A 22,659-nucleotide genomic window follows, 5' to 3' on the forward strand; every position below is an offset into this window, starting at 1 on the left:
TTCCATCATCTCCACCATCTATTCTGTGAACTTTCTTGCTGTGTTCATCATAAACCACGGTCCCTCCATGCCTCTGCTGACAGTCCTTGGTATCAGCAAATGGGTTGCAAGCTTGCTGCCACATCCAATATTCCTATATGGCTCTGGGCAGATGGGCAGACCTTTTAACCCCAAAATCAAAGCAATTTCTAAATGGTTCCCTTTGTTCCCAGAAGTCAACCTCAGAGGGTTTCATCTCACTCCAGTGCTTTAGAATAGAGAACTAATTTAAAAAGCATCTGTAAGGAACACTGATGTAGAATGAAAAGAATATCTGACTCGGCATATCGTTAAAACTACAGAGCAGCGTTTTTAGTCATTAGATGCCTGGTCATTTTTAACCACTGAACTACAAAATCCAGCCTGACGTCTCATGAAATTCAGACTTTGGGCTGGAATGATTTTTGAGGAGCTCTACAGAAATCACTGTGGAGTAATATAAGAGGTGCATTGCTCTCAAAAGGCAGGACAAGAAACAATGGATGGAAACTAACTACATGGAGAGAAACAACCTAGAACTAAGGAGAAATTTCCTTAACGGTGAGAACAATTAACCAGTGGAATAACTTACCTTCAAAATAAAAGATTTGGAAGGGACCTTGGAGGTCTTCTAGTCAACCCCCTGCTCAGGCAGGAAACCCTACACCATTTCAAATAAATGGTTGTCCAATCTCTTCTTAAAAGCCTTCAGTGATGGAGCATACACAACTTCTGGAGGCAACTTGTTCCACTGATCTAATTGTCAGAAAATTTCTCCTCAGTTCTAGGTTGCTTCTCTCTTTGATTACTTTCCTTTCATTGCTTCTTCTCCTGCCTTCTGGTGCTTTGGAGAATAGCTTGACCCCCTCCTCCTCTCTATGGCAGCCCCTCAAATATTGGAAGACTGCTCTCCTGTCTCCCCGGTCCTTCTCTTCACTAGACTAGCCAGGCCCAGTTCCTGCAACCATTCTTTGTATGTTTTAGCCTCCAGTCCCAACATGCCTACCATCCCTGTCCTATTGTTTCTTTTATTTTTCTTATATGTATCCATGTATTCATAACTATGTTTTTACTTATACCTATTATCTTGTAAGCAATTGAAAAATAAATAAATAGATAATCTTGGTTGCTCTTCTCTGCACTTTTTCTAGAGTCTCAACATCTTTTTTACATTGTGGCAACCAAAGCTGGATGCAGTATTCCAAGTGTGGCCTTACCAAGGCATTATAAAGTGGTATATTAACACTTCAGTCGTGGGTGCTCCATCCCTGGAAGTTTTCAAAAAGAGACTGGACAACCATTTGTCTGAAATGGTATAGGGCAGGAGTTGCCAACCTTTTGGACCTCAGGGACCACCAAGCTCATAATTTTAAATCCTGCGGACCAGAGACCCTGGGAAAATCCCCCAAAAAATCTGCAGGAAAATTCCCCACCCCATTTTCCTACCGATCGATCATTCTTTATTTGGGATTGCAGGATACTGTCTTCAGCTCCATTCTCTGGGAAAGAGAGAGAGAGAGAAACTTTTGGCTTCATGCAAGGAAAGCAGCAGAAGCAGCAGAAGTCTTCCTTTCTCTTTGTGTTCCTGTGCAGCCTGGATTGCTTTGGGGGTGACATTTCTCTGCGGACTACCAAAATTTTCTCACGGACCACCAGTGGTCCCCAGCCCACTGGTTGGTGACCACTGGTATAGGGTCTCCTGTTCGAGCAGGAGGGTGGACTGGAAGACCTCTGAGGTCCCTTCCAACTCTATTATTCTATATTCTAAAGCAATGAATGAGATTTCCAGGCAAACAAAAGAACAAAAATCCAGACAAACTTTGCTACAGTTTTGAAAAGTGTGTGTACAGGTGTTTCATGAATACCAGGAACCGTGGATTTTTCCTTATTAAACTGATTACTTCTCTCAAAATCAATGGGCCATATTTTAGCCCAGCGTGCTGCGTGATTCCAGTGCAATCCAGAAGCAGCAATTTGAAGTAAAAGGAATATCACATCAAAGATTCCACACTTTTGAGATCTTGCCAGCCTTCAAGACGGATATAAACCCCCGTTTTTGCAGGACCTTGTCATTTATAACCTCACTACACAGATTGGAATCACACAGCACACTGGGCTAAAATATGGCTCATTGATTTGTGATTCACTGTGTCACGTGAATGCAGCCAAGAGAGAGATTAGCCCTCAGTAACAGGTAAAGTGGACTGACAATCTCTGACTTCTAAACTCTTTGAGCCATTTGTCATATGACTGAGCCAGTCCATATTTATTGCCAGTGCCAGTGTGTGGTTATGTGCATATTCACACTCCAAAAAATGCTAGAAAGAGCAGCAAAATAATGGTTCCGATATGAACATATGCTGTAGCATCTAAGCATGTCAGGCAAAATGTGGGATCCTCTTGTTCATTGATTTTCCCACGCTTAATTCAATTACTCACAGCATGTGATGCAACGAAGAAGCAACTGATTTAATAAAGGCAGTTTCTGACATTCATGAAATACCTCCTGTACATACAACTGAGGCCAAACTATGGTTTTTGTTCTTTCGTTTGCCTAGAAATCTTTCAAAACTTGTGGGAATGTCTAATTTATGTACAGAAGTAATATCTGTCCTATTGTCATCCAAAGAAGAGGGAGAGGCTCCTTCCTTCCTTCCTTTCCTTCCACCTTTCTCTCTTTCCTTTCTCTCTCCTTCTTTCCTCACCTTTCTTCCATTCCTTTCCCTTCCCACTCTTCTTCCTTTCTTCCTTTCTCTCCCATTTCTCCCTCCCCTCTTCTTCCCTTCTTTTTTTCCGTCCATTTATTTCTTTTCCTTCCCTTCCCCATCCATTTACTTTCCCTTTCTCCCTCTCTCTCTCTCCATTAGGTCAGATGGCAAAATTGTCTGACAGACCCTTCCAGGGGAGTTTTAAAAGAATCATGAAAAGAGAAGGCAGCTTTCTCAACCTGGCACCCTCCAATGGGTGGGCTTGGCATCTCCCTTGCCAAGAAGAATTGTGGGAATTGGGACCACCTGGAGACCCCTCTGATCTTGCCAGAGCTCCTAATGTTCCCCCAGAAGGACAAAGGGGGTTTCTCCAGGGTCTTCAGGATGCCTTCTTACTGTAATAGGTAGAAACTCGGGGCTTGCCATCTTTTGGATCCTGGCTAGGAAAAGAGGAATGAGGGGGGAAAAAGATGGGACCAGGGGGCAGGATGCGTCTCCCCACTCCGGAGCGCCCCGCTTTCCCCAGCATTTCGCATGCTTTATTGATAAAAAAGATTGCCAACTCTGTTATTCTGTTCTGTTCTGTTTTGTTCTGTTTTAGAGGAAATTTGCCGCGCTTCCTCCGGACCTTCTGGAGAAGCGAAGATGGCTGGTGATGAAGCCGCAGTTTTGCCCGGGAAGTTAAAGGAAAGGGAGCACCGGAGCGCTCGAGGCGTGAAGAGCCGAAGGGTTCCCCCCCACCCGAGGGCATAAAGCCGGCCCTTTCAGCTCGGCCAGGCGCCATCGTCGTGAGGGGGCGGCCGGACGGCGCGGCGCGCACTTGCTTCCCGGGCTCGGCCGGCAGAGGGCGAGCCGTGCCCGCGGGCTTGCCCGGCTCTCCCACCTGCGCCAACCAGGCGAGCGCGCAGGGAAGCGGAACCGGGCGGCCGCCTCCCCTCCCCGCCGAGTCCCAGCGCCGCCTCCCCTACCTGGCGACGAGGGAGCGGCGCCCGACTCCGCCCGCCCGCCCGCCTCGCCGGGCAGCGGCTGCTCCTCTCTCTCTCCCCACCTTCCGCCTGCCGCTCGCTCTTCGCCGGCCGTTGGGTAAATAAGTCGGGGCCGAGGCCGGGCAAAGGTCGCGCGCGGGGGCGCTTTTCCGAGGAGCGCGCCGGCCGTCGGACCTGCATCGCCCGCCTGGATTCCCACTACTATCCCCGCCGCCGCCGCCGCCACCAACACGCAACGCCTGGACGGCCGCTCTTCAGGCTCGCCTTGCATGCTTCGGAGTTGCCTCCGGACTTTTCCTCAGGGCGCCACAGCGCTGCGCTCGGCTTTGCGCCCTTTCGGCTTTGCGCCTCGCCGGCCAGGACATGTCGGTGACGGAGCTCTACAGCAAGGTAAAAGGGAAGGGAAGGGAAGGGCGGGAGACTCGGGCCGGGGGCTCCCTGGATCTCCTCGTCCTCCGTCTATTTTCCTTTCCCCGGAGCCGCCTGTGGCGCGCCCTGCGGTTCCCCTTCGCGGCCGGTTGAGTTTGTTCCTGAAGAGGGCAAGTCCGCCTCGCCCGCCCGCTCAGCCGCTTCAGGGCAAGCCCGGCTGGAAAGGCTCCGGGGGAAAAAAAATCGCTCTTGTTCCATTTTCTTGAGGGGGAAAACTGAGGCATGGGTGAGGGACGGGGGTCGTGAGGGGGTGGGAGAGATCCAGCAGGCAGGGGGATCCTGCTGAACTTGGACCCTCCTTTGTGGCGCTTCCCAAAGCTGCTCTGCGTCCTTTCGGGCTCCAGGGTGGTTGTGAGAATAGAGCCGCCTGACCCGCGAGTTTCCGAAATCCGGGGTTGGGGTGGGGATGGGGGGCAGGTGCGGGTCCTACCAAGGCTGATCATCCAGCCTCGGAGGGCTATCCCGGCTCTTCCCACCCCAAAGCGCCGCCTTCTTTCCAGGGCTTCCCGTTGTTTCCCCCCACCGCTCCCCTTTGCTTGCTTCGCCTTCCAACTTCTTGGCTAGGAAGTGGCGAGTTCCGGCGGTGGAGCCCGAGTGGAGGGGATGAGAGTCCCGGGTCGCCCTCCTGCCGCCTAGGAATCCCGCCTTGGCCCGGAGACCGCCTCCCTCGCCCCTTCTGGCTCTCGGGGACGCCTTCCCGCTGCCAGCACTTGGCGGTTTTGCAGGGCCTCCACTTCGTGCGGATGAGCCTGCGACCTCCCAGCCTAAGATACCTTTCCCACGTTACACCTGGATCCCTCCAGGTTCAGCCCCGGACGGCAACTCCCCCGAATCCCCCAACCGTCAGGAAATGGAATTCTGGGAATTGCAGTCCCAACTCATCCAGAGGGTGGCAGGTGAGACTCTCCTAAAGTGATTTTAGAATTTAGAATAGAATGAGCTTGGAACTTGGAAGGGGACCTTGGAGGTCTTCTAGTCTAGCCCAGGGCCGCCTGAACAGCATTATGGGCCCCGGGCAAAACAGTGTACTGGGGCCCCTACCACAACTACTCACAGGAATTAAAAATGTAAATGGTCAATAAAATTAAACACATAGTTGCACGTTAGTATTAATTAAAAAATGCAGTAAAATGTAGTAAATATGTTGCTGTATTTATAGGACACAAGGTGCATTGAAGGGTTAACATACACAGATTAGTAAGGGGCCCCTATGCTCGTGGGGCCCACGGGCAAATGCCCATCAGGCCCATGCGTTAAAACAGCCCTGATCCAGCCCCATGCTCAAGCAGGAAAATGTATACTATTTTTAGGTAAGTGACTGTCTAGATTCTTCTTCAAAACCTCCAGTGATGGAGCACCCACGATTTCTGAAGGCAAGATGTTCCACTAGTTAATTGTCCTCACTGTTAGGAAGTTTCCTCTTAATTCCAGGTTGCTTCTCTCCTTGATTAGTTTCCATCCCTTGCTTCTTGTCTTGCCTTCTGGTGCTTTGGAGAATAATTCGACCCCCTTTTCTCTGTGGCAGCCCCTCAGATACTGGAATACTGCTATCATGTCGCCCCCCCAATTCTTCTTTTCTTTAGACCAGCCAAACCCAAATCCTGCAGCCGTTCTTCCAATGTTTTAGCCTCCAGGCCTTAGTTGCTCTTCTCTGAACTTTTTCCAAAGTTTAGAGAAGATTGATGATGATCAAAGACGATGGAGGTTCCTCCTGAAAGAGAGGTTGCCCCTTTGAAATCGGAGGTTTGCTGTGGGCCCGGGAACTCCAGAAGTGAGCTTTGAGATTTCTCCATAGTGGCTGGGATAGAAGAACTTTGGAGGTGCAATGTACGTTTTTAACTTTCTCCTCCCATCCTCTCCGAATTAGTGGTTCACCTACATTTGAGTTCCTTTCCTCTGCTTTTGCTTAGTATTGCTGAAAAACAGCAGCTCAAGCGATCGTTTTTATTATTTAGATGTAAAGATAACCACCCATTCCAGTTGACTGCGGGTGGCTTACAAAATAAAACAGCAATTAAAACAATTACACTCATAAACAAAATTGTTGCTTTGAAAAGCATCCCTAAAACTGGAAGTTAAGCAGTTCCTAAAGATAGATGCAATGATAAAGTGTCTTTTTTCCCCCCTCTCGCTCTATCAGTTCTGCTTGTAACAAGTCATTACCTGGCCAGTTAAACTGTGGCTTGTGCGTGCTACTTTCCATAGAATTGGGTGCAGAGAAGGAAGTGGATTTTGATTGCTTTATTGCCTTTTAAGTTCTTGTTGCTAAGTTGGGAGGGTTTTCCTTTGACAGTTGAAATATGTGGTCCTAATTAACTCCCTTTGTCTAGCAAAGGTGCAAAGTACTTTTTTTTTTTTTTTTTTTACAGGTAGAAACCAAACAAAAGAGCCAATTTTGTCTATTGGTTAAGTTAACCAGGCTAGAAAGCAAGAGATCATGAGTTCAAGTCCCACCTCCGCCTTGAAAGCCGGCTGGGTGACTTTGAGCCAGTCATTCTGTCTCAGACCAACTCACCACACAGGGTTGTTGTGGGGAAAATAGGAAGAGAAAAAATAGCCCCCGCTGCCTTAAGAAAGTTCAAAACATTCTCAAAGATCCATCTCATCCTCCTTTTGCCCAGAACTATTACCATCTGGTAGATGGTACAGGATAATAAAAACAAGGACAAATAGGCTGAAAAACAGCTTCTATCCCAGGGCAGTAACTCTATTGAATTCTGCTGTATAGTGCAGTATTGGTGCGGTGACAGAGGTTTTCAATTCAATGTGTGGAGTGTGAAGGATGTGTGTTTTTGTTTATTTTCATGGTCATGATGTGCACTGAAGATGGTGTTTGATTTAGGTGCAATGACAATAAAGTAAACTAACTGACAATAAAGTAAACTCACTTGACAATAAAGTAAACTAACTAACTCACTAAGAGGAAGGGATGTTCACTTCCCTGAGTTATTTGTAAAAAATAATAAATAAAAGTTCAAGCTGGCAAATGCAATTTCTGAATAAGGTGTTCCTTCTTATTAAAGCCGGTAAAAAAATCTAGCTCTCCTTCTGCCTTTGATTGTTGGTTGTTCTGCAGTGTTGCTGCTACTGCTTCTCCAGGACTTTTAAAAGAACAGGACGCTGGAGGTGTTCACACCACCCAGTTCCCTGTTCTTGTTCAGGAACCTGCGAAATTGTAGGATACAGGGTAGTCCTCGACTTACAACAGTTCCCTTAGTGACCATTTGAAGTTACAACGTCACTGAAAACAGTGATTTTTACGACCATTTTTCACACTTATGACCGTTGCAGCATCCCCATGGTCTCGTGATTTACATGTGGATGCTTGACAACTCACTCACATTTATGACGGTTGCAGGGTCACTTTTTGTGACCTTCTGACAACAAAAGTCAATGGGGAAGCCAGATTCACCTAACAACCCTGTTGCTAATTTAACAACTGCAGTGATTCACTTAACAGATGTGACAAGAAAAGGTCATAAAATGGGGCAAAACTCACTTCACAAATTTCTCACTTAGCAACATAAATTTTGGGCTCAGTTGTGGTAAGTTGAGGACTACCTGCACTCATCCAAGCATCAGTAACAGCGTACTATACTTTATTTATTTAATTAATTAATTTTATTTGTCAAGCATGCATGAGAAAACAAGTATAAGTATCAGCATAACATATAAACATATACGTATAAACAGGTATCTGTATATGCATCATAAATGAGTATGAATGAATGGGAACAGTAGGACAGGGACGGTGGGCACGCTGGTGCGCTTATGCACGCCCCCTTACAGACCTCTCAGGAATGGAGTGAGGCCCACGGGAGACAGTTTAAAGTTAAAGTTTTGCGGGTTTGAGGATGTAACAACAGAGTCAGGTAGTGAGTTCCAGGCATTGACCACTCTGTTGCTGAGGTCGTATTTCGAGTTTGGAGTGGTTTACTTTGAGTTTATATCTGTTGTTTGCCCGTGTGTTACTGCAGTTGAAGCTGAAGCAGTCGTTGACAGGTAGGGCGTTGTAGCAGACAATTTTGTGTACTAAGCTTAGATCAGACCATAGGCGGCGTAGTTCTAGGTTGGCCAGGTCCAAAATTTCAAGCCTGGTAGCATAAGGTGTTCTACTGCGAGCAGAGGAGTGGAGTACTCTTGCTCGTGAAAGACCTCCGGACTCGCTCAATTGTATTAATGTCCGTTATGCAGTGTGGATTCCAGGCAGGTGAACCTTGTTGGTGGCTGTGGCTGTGGCAGCGGGGCTGCCTGTTTGCAGATATAAAATTCTACCCACCAGGATTAATGTGAACTGGGATCGTTACACCATCTGCTTTGTCTTTATGAAGGGAAGATCTAGGTTCAAATGCAGCTTGTTCATAGAGAGAAAATTCTTCATGAACACATAGAATAATATACATAGAAATCATAAAGAGATTCTTGCTCATAAAGAATCCAGCTTGTTCATAAAGCTTTCAAAAAGAAACTGGGCCATCCTTTATTGGAAATGGTATAAGGTCTCCTGCTCGAGCAGGGGGTTGGACTAGAAGACCTCCGAGGTCCCTTCCAATCCTACTGTTCTATGTTCATAAAATGCATGGAGCGTTTAGTGCAATTTTACTTTTGCTTTGGCTACCAAAGAGGTAGACTACAGAGAGTTCTTGACTGGTGACCAAGATTTGAGACCAGAATTTCTTTTGATAAGCAAGGTGGCTATTAAGCGAGTTGCACCTGGATCTTTGTTGCCACTGTTATTAAGTGAATCACTGCAGCTGTTAAGTGAATCATGCAGTCAGTAAGCAAATCCTGCTTCCCCCATTGGCTTCGTTTGTTGGAAACCAGCTGAGAACCTCTCAGTGCCAGGACGCTACAACCATTGTAAATAGATGCCAGTTATCAATCACCCGAATTCTGATCCTGTCACTGTGGGGATGCTATGACAGTCATAAGTGCGAGGATCAGTTGCAAGTGACTTAATTTTCAGTGCCATTGTAACTTCAAAATGGTCACTAAATGAATGTATGTTGAGGAGTATTGTAGTCTTCATATAATGTTCCCAATGTCCTTGGAGGACAGAAAGACTATAAATTGAAAATAGGAGAGAAAACTCCAGCAGCATTTCTTGCCCTTTCATGAAAAATGACATTCATATTAAAAAGATATCGCAATAATATGAAAAAAGCATATTACACATAATGTATATTAAAATTGTAATAAATATGATTTAATATATTACAGACATACTGTATTCATATACTAGAGAGAGAATATTTCCTAATACATTTTAAACTTGGCTGGAGCTCATTCTGAAAAGTTGGGCTTCCCAGATCTGGAATTCCTCATGTCATGAGTGGTTGTACATTATGATTAACCACGGTTAATGCACCCCTGCTTTCTGAATTAAACTGATTGCCTGGATTTGTCTAACATACCGAACCACAAATTAAAAGGCAAAACTTCATTTGGGATAAGTTTTAACCCTTGGTGACTTGATGAGTATTGACATTAATTATTATGGTTAAATTTACATCCCAGTTTTATTTTGGCATAATTTTCTTTGCTTTATTTTGGCATAATTTTCTCCTATTTTCTGCCCAATAACAACCTTGTAAGGTTGTTGTTGGGCCTGTGAGGTCCACCTAGCCAAAGAGGACTAGAACTCACAATCTCTCAATTTCTATTCCACCAAAGTTACCATTACACAAAACTTTGTGCTGTTTTAATGGTTAAACATGCTTTGTCCTGCCCGCCAAGTTTTTTTTTAAATTACTTTGTACTTTAGCCCCCAGTCCTAAGTTTTCCTTATTCTTTCCTTTTAGGTATTAATAGTCATTTTTTTTTAATTGTTGAGGTAAGCCATAAATGGAAGTTGTAGTCCAAATATCCCTGGAGAGAGCCAGATTGGAAAGAACTGTTTTAATGAATTACAGGAAATTCCCATAAAGTACTGTAAATGCATGAAACGTTATTCTCAGTTGACATATTTTCACATCCATGTAAAATGACACAGACATTTTGAAAATCTATAGTAGTATTCTGTCTTGCAGTGTCTATAATAAAGTATAATTAAAGCAGCATTAGTATTTTCGGTGCCTGTTCACAAAAATGATTGTTGTGTTTACTTTGTAAGTTTCAAGATCTGTACAGAAACATCAGAAAGTCCTCTGTGCATTTTATTGCTTTTAGGTTTTAGCTATGATAATTTTTAACCCTGTTGTGCCAATATATTCTGTAGTCATCTACAAAAATAATGTTTCATGCATTTCAAAATGTGGTCTCTGTCCGATAAACACCTTTACTTTAAAAAAACAACACCTTAATTTCTTATAAATGTCAGCAAGCTCTTTCAGTATAATTCCAGGCATGGTTACTATGATGTAAACATTTACAGATTTATTCTCACGTCAGTCTGTTGAAGACTGCAGACTCAGTTAATTTTGTTGTGCCATGCTAACGTTGCATTTCCTTGGAATTCCCTGAAGAAGTAGCCTACATACACCAACTTGGAGGAATTTAAAGATTAATATACAATTGAAACTGGATGTTTTTCTGCTGAGATTGTTAGACAGACAGCTGGAAAAAAGACATGGAACTTTGGTTTTATGTATGATAATTTCAGCAAGATTGTTATTTGTGCAAAGGGCAAAGATTTGGCATCAACCACAATAGAGAAATAGTCGGTAAAGATGATGAAACTTACAGAGGTGGCTAAATTGACTTCCTTGATTAGAGAAAACACAATATCCTTGTTTATTGCTGACTAGAAACCTTTTATAGACTTTTTTCATAAAACGGAAAAAAATGAACTTAGGGTGTACATGGTTTGGATGATTAAAACGAAGACGTGACAGAAAAAGAGAGGTTTTTTTTAATAACCATAGAGCAAGAGGTAATTTATATATTTGTATTTATACCATAATAGCTATAAATTGCTTTCTGGGTGTCTGTCTGCTATCTATCTGTCTGTTTGTAGACATATAGAATAGAAAGCAGAGTTATACATATGTATAAATTTATGTATGAACGTAAGTAAATGGAATTCCTTGAAGTCTCCAGTACTTCAAAATAATGTGGCTGTGGTCCAAAATGAATGGACTTTTTCCCTCTAGAATTCCGGTATCACATGATCATTGCTAAGAATTCTGGGAATTGAAGTCCAGCCATATGAAGGGTGCCCAGGTTGGAGGATGTGTTCTTTGTTTATGTTTCCTAGGGTGTGAGTGAGACTCGTGAAAGTGAGGACAAATTTTCCCTTTTGGAAAATGTGAATGAAAGAATTTTAGCTAAACTCTCGCTCACTGTTTCTCAAGGTGTATGGGCTAGGGGATTTGGGGAATTGAAGTCCACTCATATTAAAGTTGCTTTGACGGCAGGCATTTGTTTTCCCAAATAGTACAGAATTGTACCAACACATTTGTCAACTTTTAATTACTCAGAGAGTAATTACGACTGCAGAAAAAACAATTACTACCAACCTGCCTTCCATTGAGGACCTGTATACTGCACGAGTCAAAAAGAGGGCTGTGAAAATATTTACCCCTCACATCCCGGACATAAACTGTTTCAACTCCTTCCCTCAAAATGACGCTATAGAGCACTGCACACCAGAACAACTAGACACAAGGACAGTTTTTCCCCAAACGCCATCACTCTGCTAAACAAATAATTCCCTCAACACTGTCCAACTATTTACAAAGTCTGCATTACTGTTACTATTAATCCTCCCATTCTTGCTTTCACCCATCTCCTCCCACTTATGACTGTAACCTTGTCGCTTGTATCCTAACGATTTTTATTGATCATTTCCTTGTATGACTTGATTGCTGATTGTACCCTATGACTATTATAAAGTGTTACACCTTATGATTCTTGACGAATGTATCTTTTCTTTTATGTACACTGAGAGCGGGAGTGTAGCAGCGGAAAGGAGTCTCTGTGGCTCAGTGGTTAGAGTGCAGTACTGCAAGCTTCTTCTGCAGCCAGCTGCCTACAGTTTGGCAGTTCAGATCCCACGAGGCTCAAGGTTGACTCAGCTTTCCAACCTTCTGAGGTGGTAAAATGAGGACCCAAATTGTTGGGGGCAATATGCTGACTCTGTAAACCGCTTAGAGAGGGCTGTAAAGCACTATAAAGCGGTAGATAAGTCTAAGTGCTGTTGCTATATGCACCAAGACAAATTCCTTCTGTGTCCAATCCCACTTGGCCAATAAAGAATTCTATTCTATTCTTTTAACCTCCTCCTCCTCCTTGTCAGAATTCCTGTGCATTTAAATGCTTTTCATTTCTCATGTCACAGGAATGGCACAGGGCAATGCTAAGAGTTCCTTTTGCGATAGGAAGGGCAGAGAAGAGATGCTGCAAACCTGTACAGAAGTTAGTGCACTGCTGTTCAGGAGGGAAGGGCTGAACATGGGTGGATCAGGCCCTTGTAAAATTATGGTTTACGAATAACAGAGGTCACCCAGCAACTGGAACATTTGCAAACCTAAAATAAAGAGACCTTGTCTTTTACAATGGAAAAAAATGGGCTTTTGGTGTGAATGGAGAAAACATTTTGCTGCATGTAGCAGCAAGAATAAACAGGGCCACATGGAAGAGTTGAGAGGCCCTTCTCAAATTTGTGCTTATAATTGTTGTCACGAAAATCAGAAGCCACTTCTTTCTGTTTATTTTCATTTTTTTTATTTTTTTGCATTTTTGGCTTTGTCTCGTTCTGTTTCAATGTCTAAAATGAGTGCAATCAAAGTAGATACAGTCAAGAGATCCCAAAAATTATTGGCCATTCACAGTGAAGATGATTGGCCATTCACAGTGAAGATGATTTGGTTCAGTTTCAGGTGGGGAGAAAGACAGTGGAAACATGGGGGTTGATTTGGAAAGATGGTTTAATGATGAATCAGAACCACATGGATGGTTCTGGGCAGCTGACCACATGGAGTTGAGGGTGGGAGGTATTTATACCTTCTCTTGGGCTTTGCCCTTGAGCTTCCTGTTCCTGTGCAAGAACATGTATTCTATTGGCTGTTGTAGGGGTTATGTAGGGGTCATAGCTGACTCTGTAGGTTGTCTGAGCTAAGTTTGGTTGAAGCCCGGAGGGTGATGTAATGTCCCCAGGAGATTGTGCAATGTGGTGAGCTCTGCTGCTAGATGGTTAATCCTATGATGTTCTGAGGGGTCATGTCTTAATCCCATCATCCTGGAGCTGGAGGTCTTTTGTTAGATAGGATGGCCCAATCTTTCTCAAAGGGCACAAAAAATTGCTGGGGGCTACTAAGAAAGACTTGGGGACTGCTTTCTGTCTCCAAGAGCATGTTTCTGTATTTCTCCTTTAGGGAAATATAATAGTCTGCCTGTCAACTCATAAAATATTTCTATGGTCTTTTTAGAATTGCCAACAGAAAGGGAGAAGGGAAAGGGGTTTTGAAAGACCGCTGCGGTAGCTTGGAAATCAAAAGTGCATTCCATAAATAGTTTTTCAAAGATAGTAACTAGGTGGCTGAAGTTTCTGCCATGCAAAATTCTAACTGGAGAGCAAGATTGATGACTCTTAGCTATGGATGTGTCCCATTGGAGAATAGGAATTACAATACACCCAGGGGGTGGGGGGAAAACCAGGGTCAAGGGTGACAATGAATGATGTGTCTCAGAGTCGGCTACACCCAGGCAGTACCAGACATGTTAACTCCCAATAAATCCTTTTGAAGTTTTGGAAGTTTGGCTCGAGACTCATGATTTAATTGGGGTAACTGCCGGAATCCTGACACTGCCCTTTTCATATTCTTCCAGGAGAGGGCGTGGTGTCAGAGTATATTCATGAACTGGAATAGAGCTTGGTAACAAGGTCAGACAAGAATAGGCATAGCAACTAAATCAGCCAATGAGGACTGATTGGAAACTGAAACTAGAAGTAGCCTAGATGTGACTCTTTATTGAGCTCGGCAGCTATGTTAAGCTCAGAGTCTGTCAATTGAAAATGAAACTGCTTCTTTGCTGTGAATAATGCTTGTCTGCTGAACTAAAGTGAAACTGATGTCTGTTTCTGAGCTCCTGAGTTGCTACTGAAGTTACTTGCAACATGTTTCTGTCTGAGTTTGCTCCATGTTGGAGAAATCTACAACTGGTTTGTAAAATCTACTTATTATGTTTATGAAGATGTTAAATAAAGCGTCCGCCATCTGTATTTATTTTTCTGGCACTGAATTAACGCTGCAAAACTCTGAATAGGGGGTCTTCCCACAATTGGAAATCTGGCTTCCAACTATGGGCTGTTGTCTTCCTGAATGTTGGGACTTTGAATGATTTGAATTCTCCTTTTTGTGTTTATCACTTCCCCTGGGTTATTTCATGAGAATTTCAGAAGGCTTTGCTTTCTGATCACAACCAGTTCTGAATGTGAGACATCACAGCTTGTGTTTATTTTCAGATGAGGGATTTTCTATGTCCTCGACATATGACCATAAGTGAGCCCAGCATTTCTGTTGCTAAGCAAGGCAGCTCTTAACTGAATTTTGCCCCATTTTATGACCTTTCTTGCCACAGTTGTTAACTGAACCGCTGCAGTTGCTAAGTTAGTAACACGGCTGTGAAGTGAATCTGGCTTCCCCGTTGACTTTGCTTGTCAGAAGGTCGCAAAAGGGGATCCCATGGCCCCGGGATCCTACAACCGTCATAAATATGAGTCAGTGGCCAAATGGCTGCATTTCGATCACGTGACCACGAGGGGGCCCGCAATCGTGTGAAAAATGGCCGCGGGTCACTTTTTTCAGTGCTGTTGTTAACTCTGAATGTTCACTAAGCGAATAGTTGCAAGTCGAGGATTACCTGTATCAGTGTTATGTCTGAAGAAAATTCTGTCTATCTTGAAAACGTGTTTCTTCCTGCATTAACCTCTTGTGTAGCTTTTGATGATTTGATCTAGGATGAACAGAGTTATGAATATACTTATGCATATATGGAGCCTCTGTGGCACAGTGGTTAGAGTGCAGTACTGCAAGCTACTTCAATTTGGCAGTTCAAATCCCACCAGGCTCAAGGTTGACTCAGCCTTCCATCCTTCCGAGGTGGGTAAAATGAGGACCCAGATTGTTGGGGACAAGAGGCTGACTCTGTAAATCACTTAGAGGCCTGTAAAGAACTATAATATAAGTCTAAGTGCTATTGCTATACTGAACTTGCTTGATACCTGTGCTTTGCTACGAAACGATGTGGTTGGGCTTGGTATTTGGAGAGGAAAATAAGGGGGGAAAATTCTGCTTCTGCCTATCAGCATCCATCGGTATTTATTTAGCTAGCATCCTGTCAGTGTGTGAGAGAGTTGAGGGCAGTTTGAAAACTGAAACAGTATTTGCTGTGTGAGCAAGAAGGAGACAGCAAGGAGCCTGGGCGTGGCTTAGCTCACCTGTTTTGTACTAAAGCTGCTTGCTGCTGTGAAACTGAAACTCCGCTCCTCTGCTTGTGTTTTGCATTTGGAAGAGATTTCTTTTCAGGTGTGGTGGGGGAGTAGAACTTAGCATCAGAGCGTGTTAATAATAATAATATAGGAAATACTAATGCTCTGATGGTCATTTCGAAAAATCTTTTCTTAGTGAGCATCTAGAAGCCAAGAGGAACATACATGGCAAATTGCAAGTTTGTAGGCTTGATGGTTCTGGAGATTTTGTGATGATGCGTGCGTGGTATTGTTGTCCCCAATTAGGGTCTGAGCCTGGTCCCAAAACCAATGATAGACTCCAGACACGAGGTGCAAGTTTTCTGATTGCTTTTTATTGGAGTACTCCAAGGAAAAGGGCTCCTGGTCAAAATGCCAAGAACAAAGGATTGAGTAAGTTTTATACATTTTCACTAAAGGAGAAGGTGGGACAAAGTGAAATAATAAGAAATTATCATCTAATAAACATTTTAGTAATAATTCTACAATTTGTTCTATTGGTCTCTAGCTGTCCCTATTCCCAAATCTTGGCTAATGAATGCCCTAGGAATTATCTAATACACATTTGATTTGCTGCAGGCCTAACTTTTAGCTGAGGTATGCAAGTTGGCTAACTCATGTTGCTTTTATCAGCTTTCCAATTAGCCAGGATTGTTACAAGATTTACACATGCATATCTCCTGTGGATAAACATTCTTTGTTCTTGCCAGATAGACTCCACAATTACAGGCTTCCTGATTTACCTTGAAGTGTGTGCCATGATCTGGCTTTATTTTAGCAGATGGCCCATCAGCATTTCACTTATATGATCTATATATATATATATGATCTATCTATCTATCTATCTATCTATCTATCTATCTATCTATATCTATCTATCTATCTATCTATCTATGGTAAAAATGTGCATCTGTTGAGCTGCAGAAATACACGACTGCTAAACCTTGACTTATGACCACAATTGGGACCAGAATTTCTATTGTTAAGCAAGGTGGTTGTTAAGTGAGTTGTTCCTAATTTTATTATCTGTTTTGCCAGGATTGATAAGTGAATCACTGCAGTTGTTTAATGAATTCCACAGTTATTAAGCAAATCCGGTTTCCCCCATTGATTTATCAGAAGCCAGCTGGAAAGTTTCCAAATGGCGATCACATGACCTTGGGATCATGTGACCCTGGGACACTGCAGCCATTATAAATATATGCCGGTTCCCGAATTTTGATCACACGACAGTAAGGCTGCTGCGATGGTTGTAAGTGCGAGGATCTGTTCTAAGTTCCTTTTTTCAATGTCATTGTAATTTCAGCTGGTTGCTGAATGAATGGTTATATACAATGATGCTTTTAATGTGTGTGTAGGTCGGTGTTCTGCAGCTTTATGATTTCTCCTGCAGCTCTTGGCGTTTTTGGAAAGGATTTTGGAAGAAGAGAGAGATTTGTCAATCCTGAATTTTCTAGTTCTCAGTGAATGAATCTTTTTTTAAAAAAATATTCTCTTTTACTGATAGTTCAAATACTGTATATTGATAACACTAGTCTCTATAGGTAACTTATTCATGCTAAAAAATCTGGTCTTTCAAGGCACTTATGGAATATCAGTGACTAGATGAAAACCAGGACAAATTAGGACTGACAGTTGAAACAGTATATACAGTGATATAAAAATAACCTTTGGCTGACAATTTACAAAATGTATTACAATCTTCATCTCTGCTATTCTGTAATTCTGAATGTGCACCAACATTTTCTTTTAAAAAAAAAACTATTTTCTAAAACATTAGGGCAAATAATTTACAAAGTATACAACTTTAGTTCATGCAGAGATTTCTTACACCTTCTGTTAATACTTTATGATTGCAGCTTTATCAAATTATATACCTGGCTTGCCCTATACATACATAAAATAAAATATACATGGTAATCAAACATTTGCAAAAAAAGTCCATAAACTCAATTTGTCAAAAGTTTGACCATATTAACATGTCTATAAACAGTGTTTTAATAGGTTTAAAAGACATTAAGGCAATAGTATTTGAAGTAACAAACCATAAGTAGTACTTTTTTAATGTAATAAGACAGATTGATGGCCCCAGCAAAAAGTTAAGTTTTAAGTATAAAATTCACCATTTTGAATCTTTAATCTTTAATTTGTGTAGATGTATACAAAAGTGTACCACTGTATAGCTACATTTACACAGATCGTTCCAAAAAAAAAATCTAGGTTGTAAGTAGCCATAAGGTAGGTCTGTCGTAACTTTGAACAGTGGCTAAGTCTCTGTGATCATAAGTCAAGGATTACCTGTACCATCGGATCAAAGGCAAAATAAATTGTTTCCAGATTTGAGTGTGTGTCTGTACTGCTATATTTACATAAAGAAAAAAAGGATTAGTGTGCCTAAAACTAGTGATATGTAATTCAAGTATTTTAAAATAACAGCTCTGAATTTCACATTGGCAGAAGAGTGGTTTTAAAAGTGTTTTTAAGTGTCTTCAACTAAAGTCTGCACCTTTTCTTCACCCACAAATATTCCAGCTAATGATATATTAAAGTACTTGCAAAGAAATTGTAAGCACTTGGAATGTTTTTTCCACCAACCTTAAATGCATTATGCTGTAGAGCATAAATTCAATTCAACTTTTTATCCTGACCTGGACTGTAAGTGTTTCCACTTGGTTTCTCTCCACTAACTTTTAAGGCAAGTAAGATACCAAAATTATCATTTTAATAACTTCTATCAAGGATAATGTGTTTGATAGGAAACAGTTCCTTCTGGGTGACTGTAATTTTGAATACAGGGTAGTTATTAGTACTGCCTTCAATTATCATGTGATTTTTTTCAAATCTTGAGTCTATCCAATATTACCGTAATAGGTGTCCTTTTTCCTGCCTGCTGTGTAGTTACAAATCAGGGTTTTATTGCTTGGTTATGGGTGCAAGAATGCAAAGTGTGAAAAAAAAATGACAGGTGTGTACAGTATATCATCTAAGTGTACCATATATTTACTTGGAACCTTTGTAATCAAGAGGATTTTGCATTTTGTGAATAGTAATGTCTACAAACAGTAATTAAATTATGAACACTAGTCGTTATTTCAATTAAATATTAATATTAGTGGGGTTTAATGTGACTGCAAAAAAAAAAAAGGCAAGGGACAATTAAATGCAGTTTTAGATTGCATCAATCCCAGCATAATTTCTGAAACATGGGAAATAATAGGTAAAGGTTCTAATCATTTCTAGGGGGCAGTGCTCATCTCCGTTACAAACCCGAAGAGCCAGCGCTGTCTGAAGACGTCTCCGTGGTCATGTGGCTGGCATGACTAAACACTGAAGGTGCACGGATCGCTGTTACCTTCCCATCAAAGTGGTCCCTATTTTTCTACTTGCATTTTTACATGCTTTAGAACTGCTAGGTTGGCAGAAGCTGGGACAAGTAATGGGAGCTCACTCCATTACGCAGCGCTAGGGGTTTGAACCGCCAAATTGCCGACCTTTCTGATCGACAAGCTCAGCATCCTAGCCACTGAGCCACCACATCTGGGAAATAATATTCCCCTTTATTCTGTACTAATCAGAATTCTAATCCCCCTTTATTCTGTACTAATTCTCATCTTAATTTTAGTTCTGGACACCATACTTTAAGAAGGAGTCTGTAGGAGAAGGAGTGGCAGAACCTGGGGAGTTAAAAGAGAGATCAGCCTAGAATCCCTACATAGCCACAAATGGACTAAGTCCCATCTTCCTTGTATTCCTTGACCCTTATTTAACTCCAAGCAACTCACAACAGTAAAAACAAATAAATGAAAAGTGCAAACATAACAGTGGCAAGATAGGGAAACAAAATAAATAATGAAGTAGACAGTTAAAACACAGTAATATGAGATAAAAAAGATGGGGAAGGAAGAGGGAATGCAGGGGAATGAAAATCAGTTTAAATCAGTTTAATTGGACTGTCAGGTGTAGACTTGGTCTACTGTGCCTGAAAGATTTAAAAAAAAAAAACCTGGAACAGATTCAGGAAAGGATAAACAAGGATGTTGAAGCTACAGGAAATTTATCAGTGGTCTTCAGTGAACAACCACTTTTTAAAATGGCTGTTCAGATTTAATGATGGCACTGAATGAGTCATGTGGTGACCATTGCAATATTCTTGCAGTCACAGATTGCAATCCAGATACTCAGTAACCAGCTTGTAATTATGGTTATCCTGTTGTATTGTCTCATAGTCTTGTGATACCATTTGGGATCTTTGCTAGCTTCCTACAGGCAAAGTCATTGGGGAAGCCAGCAGGAAGTCACAAATGCGACGATTTGATGTCACCCGTAAAGATGGCATGGGATTCGCTTAAAAAATCAGTACTGGAATTTTCATCATTGAGCAGTATGGTCATGTGATGTCATGCTTTACGACTGCATCACTTAGTGATGGAAATCCTGTTCACAATTACATTAAATGAGAGCTACCTGTACATCAAAAGATGGAAGAAGTAGAAATGTATAACTATGAGGAAAAAAAGAGTGAGAATAAGAGCATTGTTCAGATAGCTGAAAGCATGGATCATAGAAGAAAGACAAGATTTTTTGCTATAGTTCATGACATCCTTAACAGTAGCCCTTCCTTCCTTGGATGTGTTGAAAAGACGTCAAGGTAGCAATTTGTTGAGAAAGGTTTAATCTGGATTCTTGCACCAAACAAGCATTTAGACTTGATTGTGAATCTTTGATTGAACCTGGTTGCCTATGTGGATCAAAAAAAGGAATATATTAAATGAAGAAAATGCTAGGTGTTCAGGAGCTGATTTTGTTTTGTCCTCTGCTTAAAATAATACTGCTAAGCTTGGATTTATTTATATGAAAATAAAATAGTCCTCAACTTTAAGATGTCTTCTGCTTCCCACAAAACGTTAGCATGAAGCACAACTGTCTGTTCAAATAAAGTATCTGTGTTTTTATAGCTATCAGAGAAAAATGTAGTTTTTTTTCTCATATGAGTTTTAACTCCTTTTGACTTCATAAGCACAGCCATTAAGTTCTTCTGTCAAAGATCCAGAAGTTTGACATTTCCTTCTTTAGGATTTTCCCCAATTTTCAAATGTACAGTCTGTTCCTAGTGGTCTCCTATCCGGGCATCCACGAGGTTTGACCCGGTTTAAGTTTTTTGAAACCAAAGTCAGCTAAGTGTTGCCACCTGCTGGGTATGTCTTGAAACCAAAAAAAGGGTTCAACCAGAACAACCAGTAGTAGAATTAATTGCTTCTAATTCAAATTCATTGCCTATGTAGCAAGATAACTGCATCTGCATATGCCAACCACTCTCACATACAGGGAGGCTTCCTTCTTTCCGAGAACCAAGAAAGAAAAACAGGATGGAGATGGGATGGGAGGAAGGTGTAAATATCTTGGGAAGATAAGGAAAGGAACAGAAAGGAGGAGCTAACCTGGAGTAGTTGAGAAGGAGGGAAGAGACAACTGGATAAGGAAGGGAAGGAGTCACAGGGCGAGAGATTAAGACTGCGTAGGCATTACTAAAGGGTTAAAAATCACCAGGCAAACTGCTCCTCCCAGGAGCAGCCACTTCAAAGTAGTCTTCAAAAGTATCCACCCTTTGTAGCAAAGAGGCTTGTTAAGTCATTGGTACCCCTTCCTTGCTCCTTTGTTTTCAACACCTTCTCCTTATTCTCATCTGGGAATGCAAGATGACTGCCCCTCCCAAGCCACAGGTAATAATTTTGGGGGAGAAAAACTCACTTTCCTCCATTGTAATTATTTTTCTGGCATCTTTTTGAACCTTTCCCCCGGTTCTAATTGTTAGCTTGAGTTTTGAGAGGTTCCTGAGAACATCGCTCAGGTGTTTTGATAGCGAAGAATGACAGCAGCTTTCAGGGACATCCCACGTGTTGTTGTTTGTTTGTTTTATTGCCTGTCTTGTTAAACTCTGTGTCTGGATTGTGATGCGCTTGCTAAAGTTACAGATCTACCTGCTGTTGTGTGTTTAGGGAAAAGCTGGGAGAGGCTTCTAGAAGAAACTTCAATGGGACGCATGAGACAGCGTTCCAACTAATAAGATGCTGGAGATCTACTTACTGAGGCTTCGTAATCACACTGATAAATAAAAAAAGCCTTTCTAAGAAGAATGGGTTGGAGCAATTCTCATGGTTGTGGCAGGGAACAGATATTTTCCCAGGCTGTGAAGTAATCAAGAAATAGCTCTTTTCTTTCAAACTTCACCTTGTACATCCAGCTGTCTGCAATTCCTTCATTTATCTCACCCTCTTATTCTGTTTGATGTGGCTCTTGATGTATGGTTTGAAAAACCAATCTATGCAGGATAACTCGATCGATTTCATGGGATTCGGTCCGTGAAACATGTAGTACAGCTAGTCCTTGACTTATGACCAAGCATTGGGACTGGAATTTCCATTAGTAAGCGAGACAGTTATTAATTTTATGACCCTTTTTTTTGCTATGAACATTTTTTTGCTATGAATGAATCGAATAATTGCAGTTTTGTTAAGTAAATCAAGCTTCCAACCTGGACTGTGCTTGTTGGATGCTATCTGAGAAAATTGCAAATCATGATCACATGTCTCTGGGACAGCGGCAACTCGTAAATACATGCAGGTGGTTAAGCACCCAAATTTTGATCACGTCACCATGGGGGTGGTGCCACGGTTGTAAGTACAAGGACTGATCATAAATCACTCTTTCCCATGCTGTCATAACTTCAAACAATCACTAAAAGAATGGCTGTAAGTCAAGGAGTACTTATATATTGTTTTTAGATATCAAATTGGAAGAAGACTTTATTGTTTCTCTTCAGCTAATTCTCTGGTCATCCACGATGATTCTGTAAATATGCAAAGTGTGGGTTTCAGAGTGGGGGTGACTGATCAGCCCCCATTTGATGTTGTACAGACAGTCACTAACTGAGGCATTCTCCTCTGGAAAATGAAGAATATTCTTATTTCTTTGTAGTAGATGAACAGGCTGAGCAAGAAGGAAGGATTAAATATGTCACCAGTTTTGAATTTGCGCAGCCACAACAGACCCATTATACAAGCCTATCAACTGCAGTGATTCACTTAACAGCTATGGCAAGAAAGGTCAT

The 22,659-nt window shown here is 41.9% G+C and overlaps 1 protein-coding gene across 4 annotated transcripts in view; it reads left to right on the forward strand.

The window, feature by feature from the left end:
• The first annotated feature begins 3,704 nt into the window (after positions 1-3,704).
• MYO5B (myosin VB) overlaps positions 3,705-22,659 on the forward strand; it is a 330,775-nt gene continuing 311,820 nt past the window's right edge. For all 4 annotated transcript variants that reach the window (XM_087958648.1, XM_087958649.1, XM_087958650.1 and 1 more), the window contains exon 1: positions 3,705-4,102. In XM_087958648.1, coding sequence (XP_087814774.1) covers positions 4,076-4,102 — 27 coding nt within the window. In that variant the 5' untranslated portion in view covers positions 3,705-4,075. The remainder of the gene's footprint in view (positions 4,103-22,659) is intronic.

Source organism: Notechis scutatus, chromosome 2, assembly GCF_049901735.1.
Source record: "Notechis scutatus isolate UNSWTSFEM ecotype Mainland chromosome 2, rNotScu1.2, whole genome shotgun sequence".
Taxonomy (NCBI): Eukaryota; Metazoa; Chordata; class Lepidosauria; order Squamata; family Elapidae; genus Notechis; species Notechis scutatus.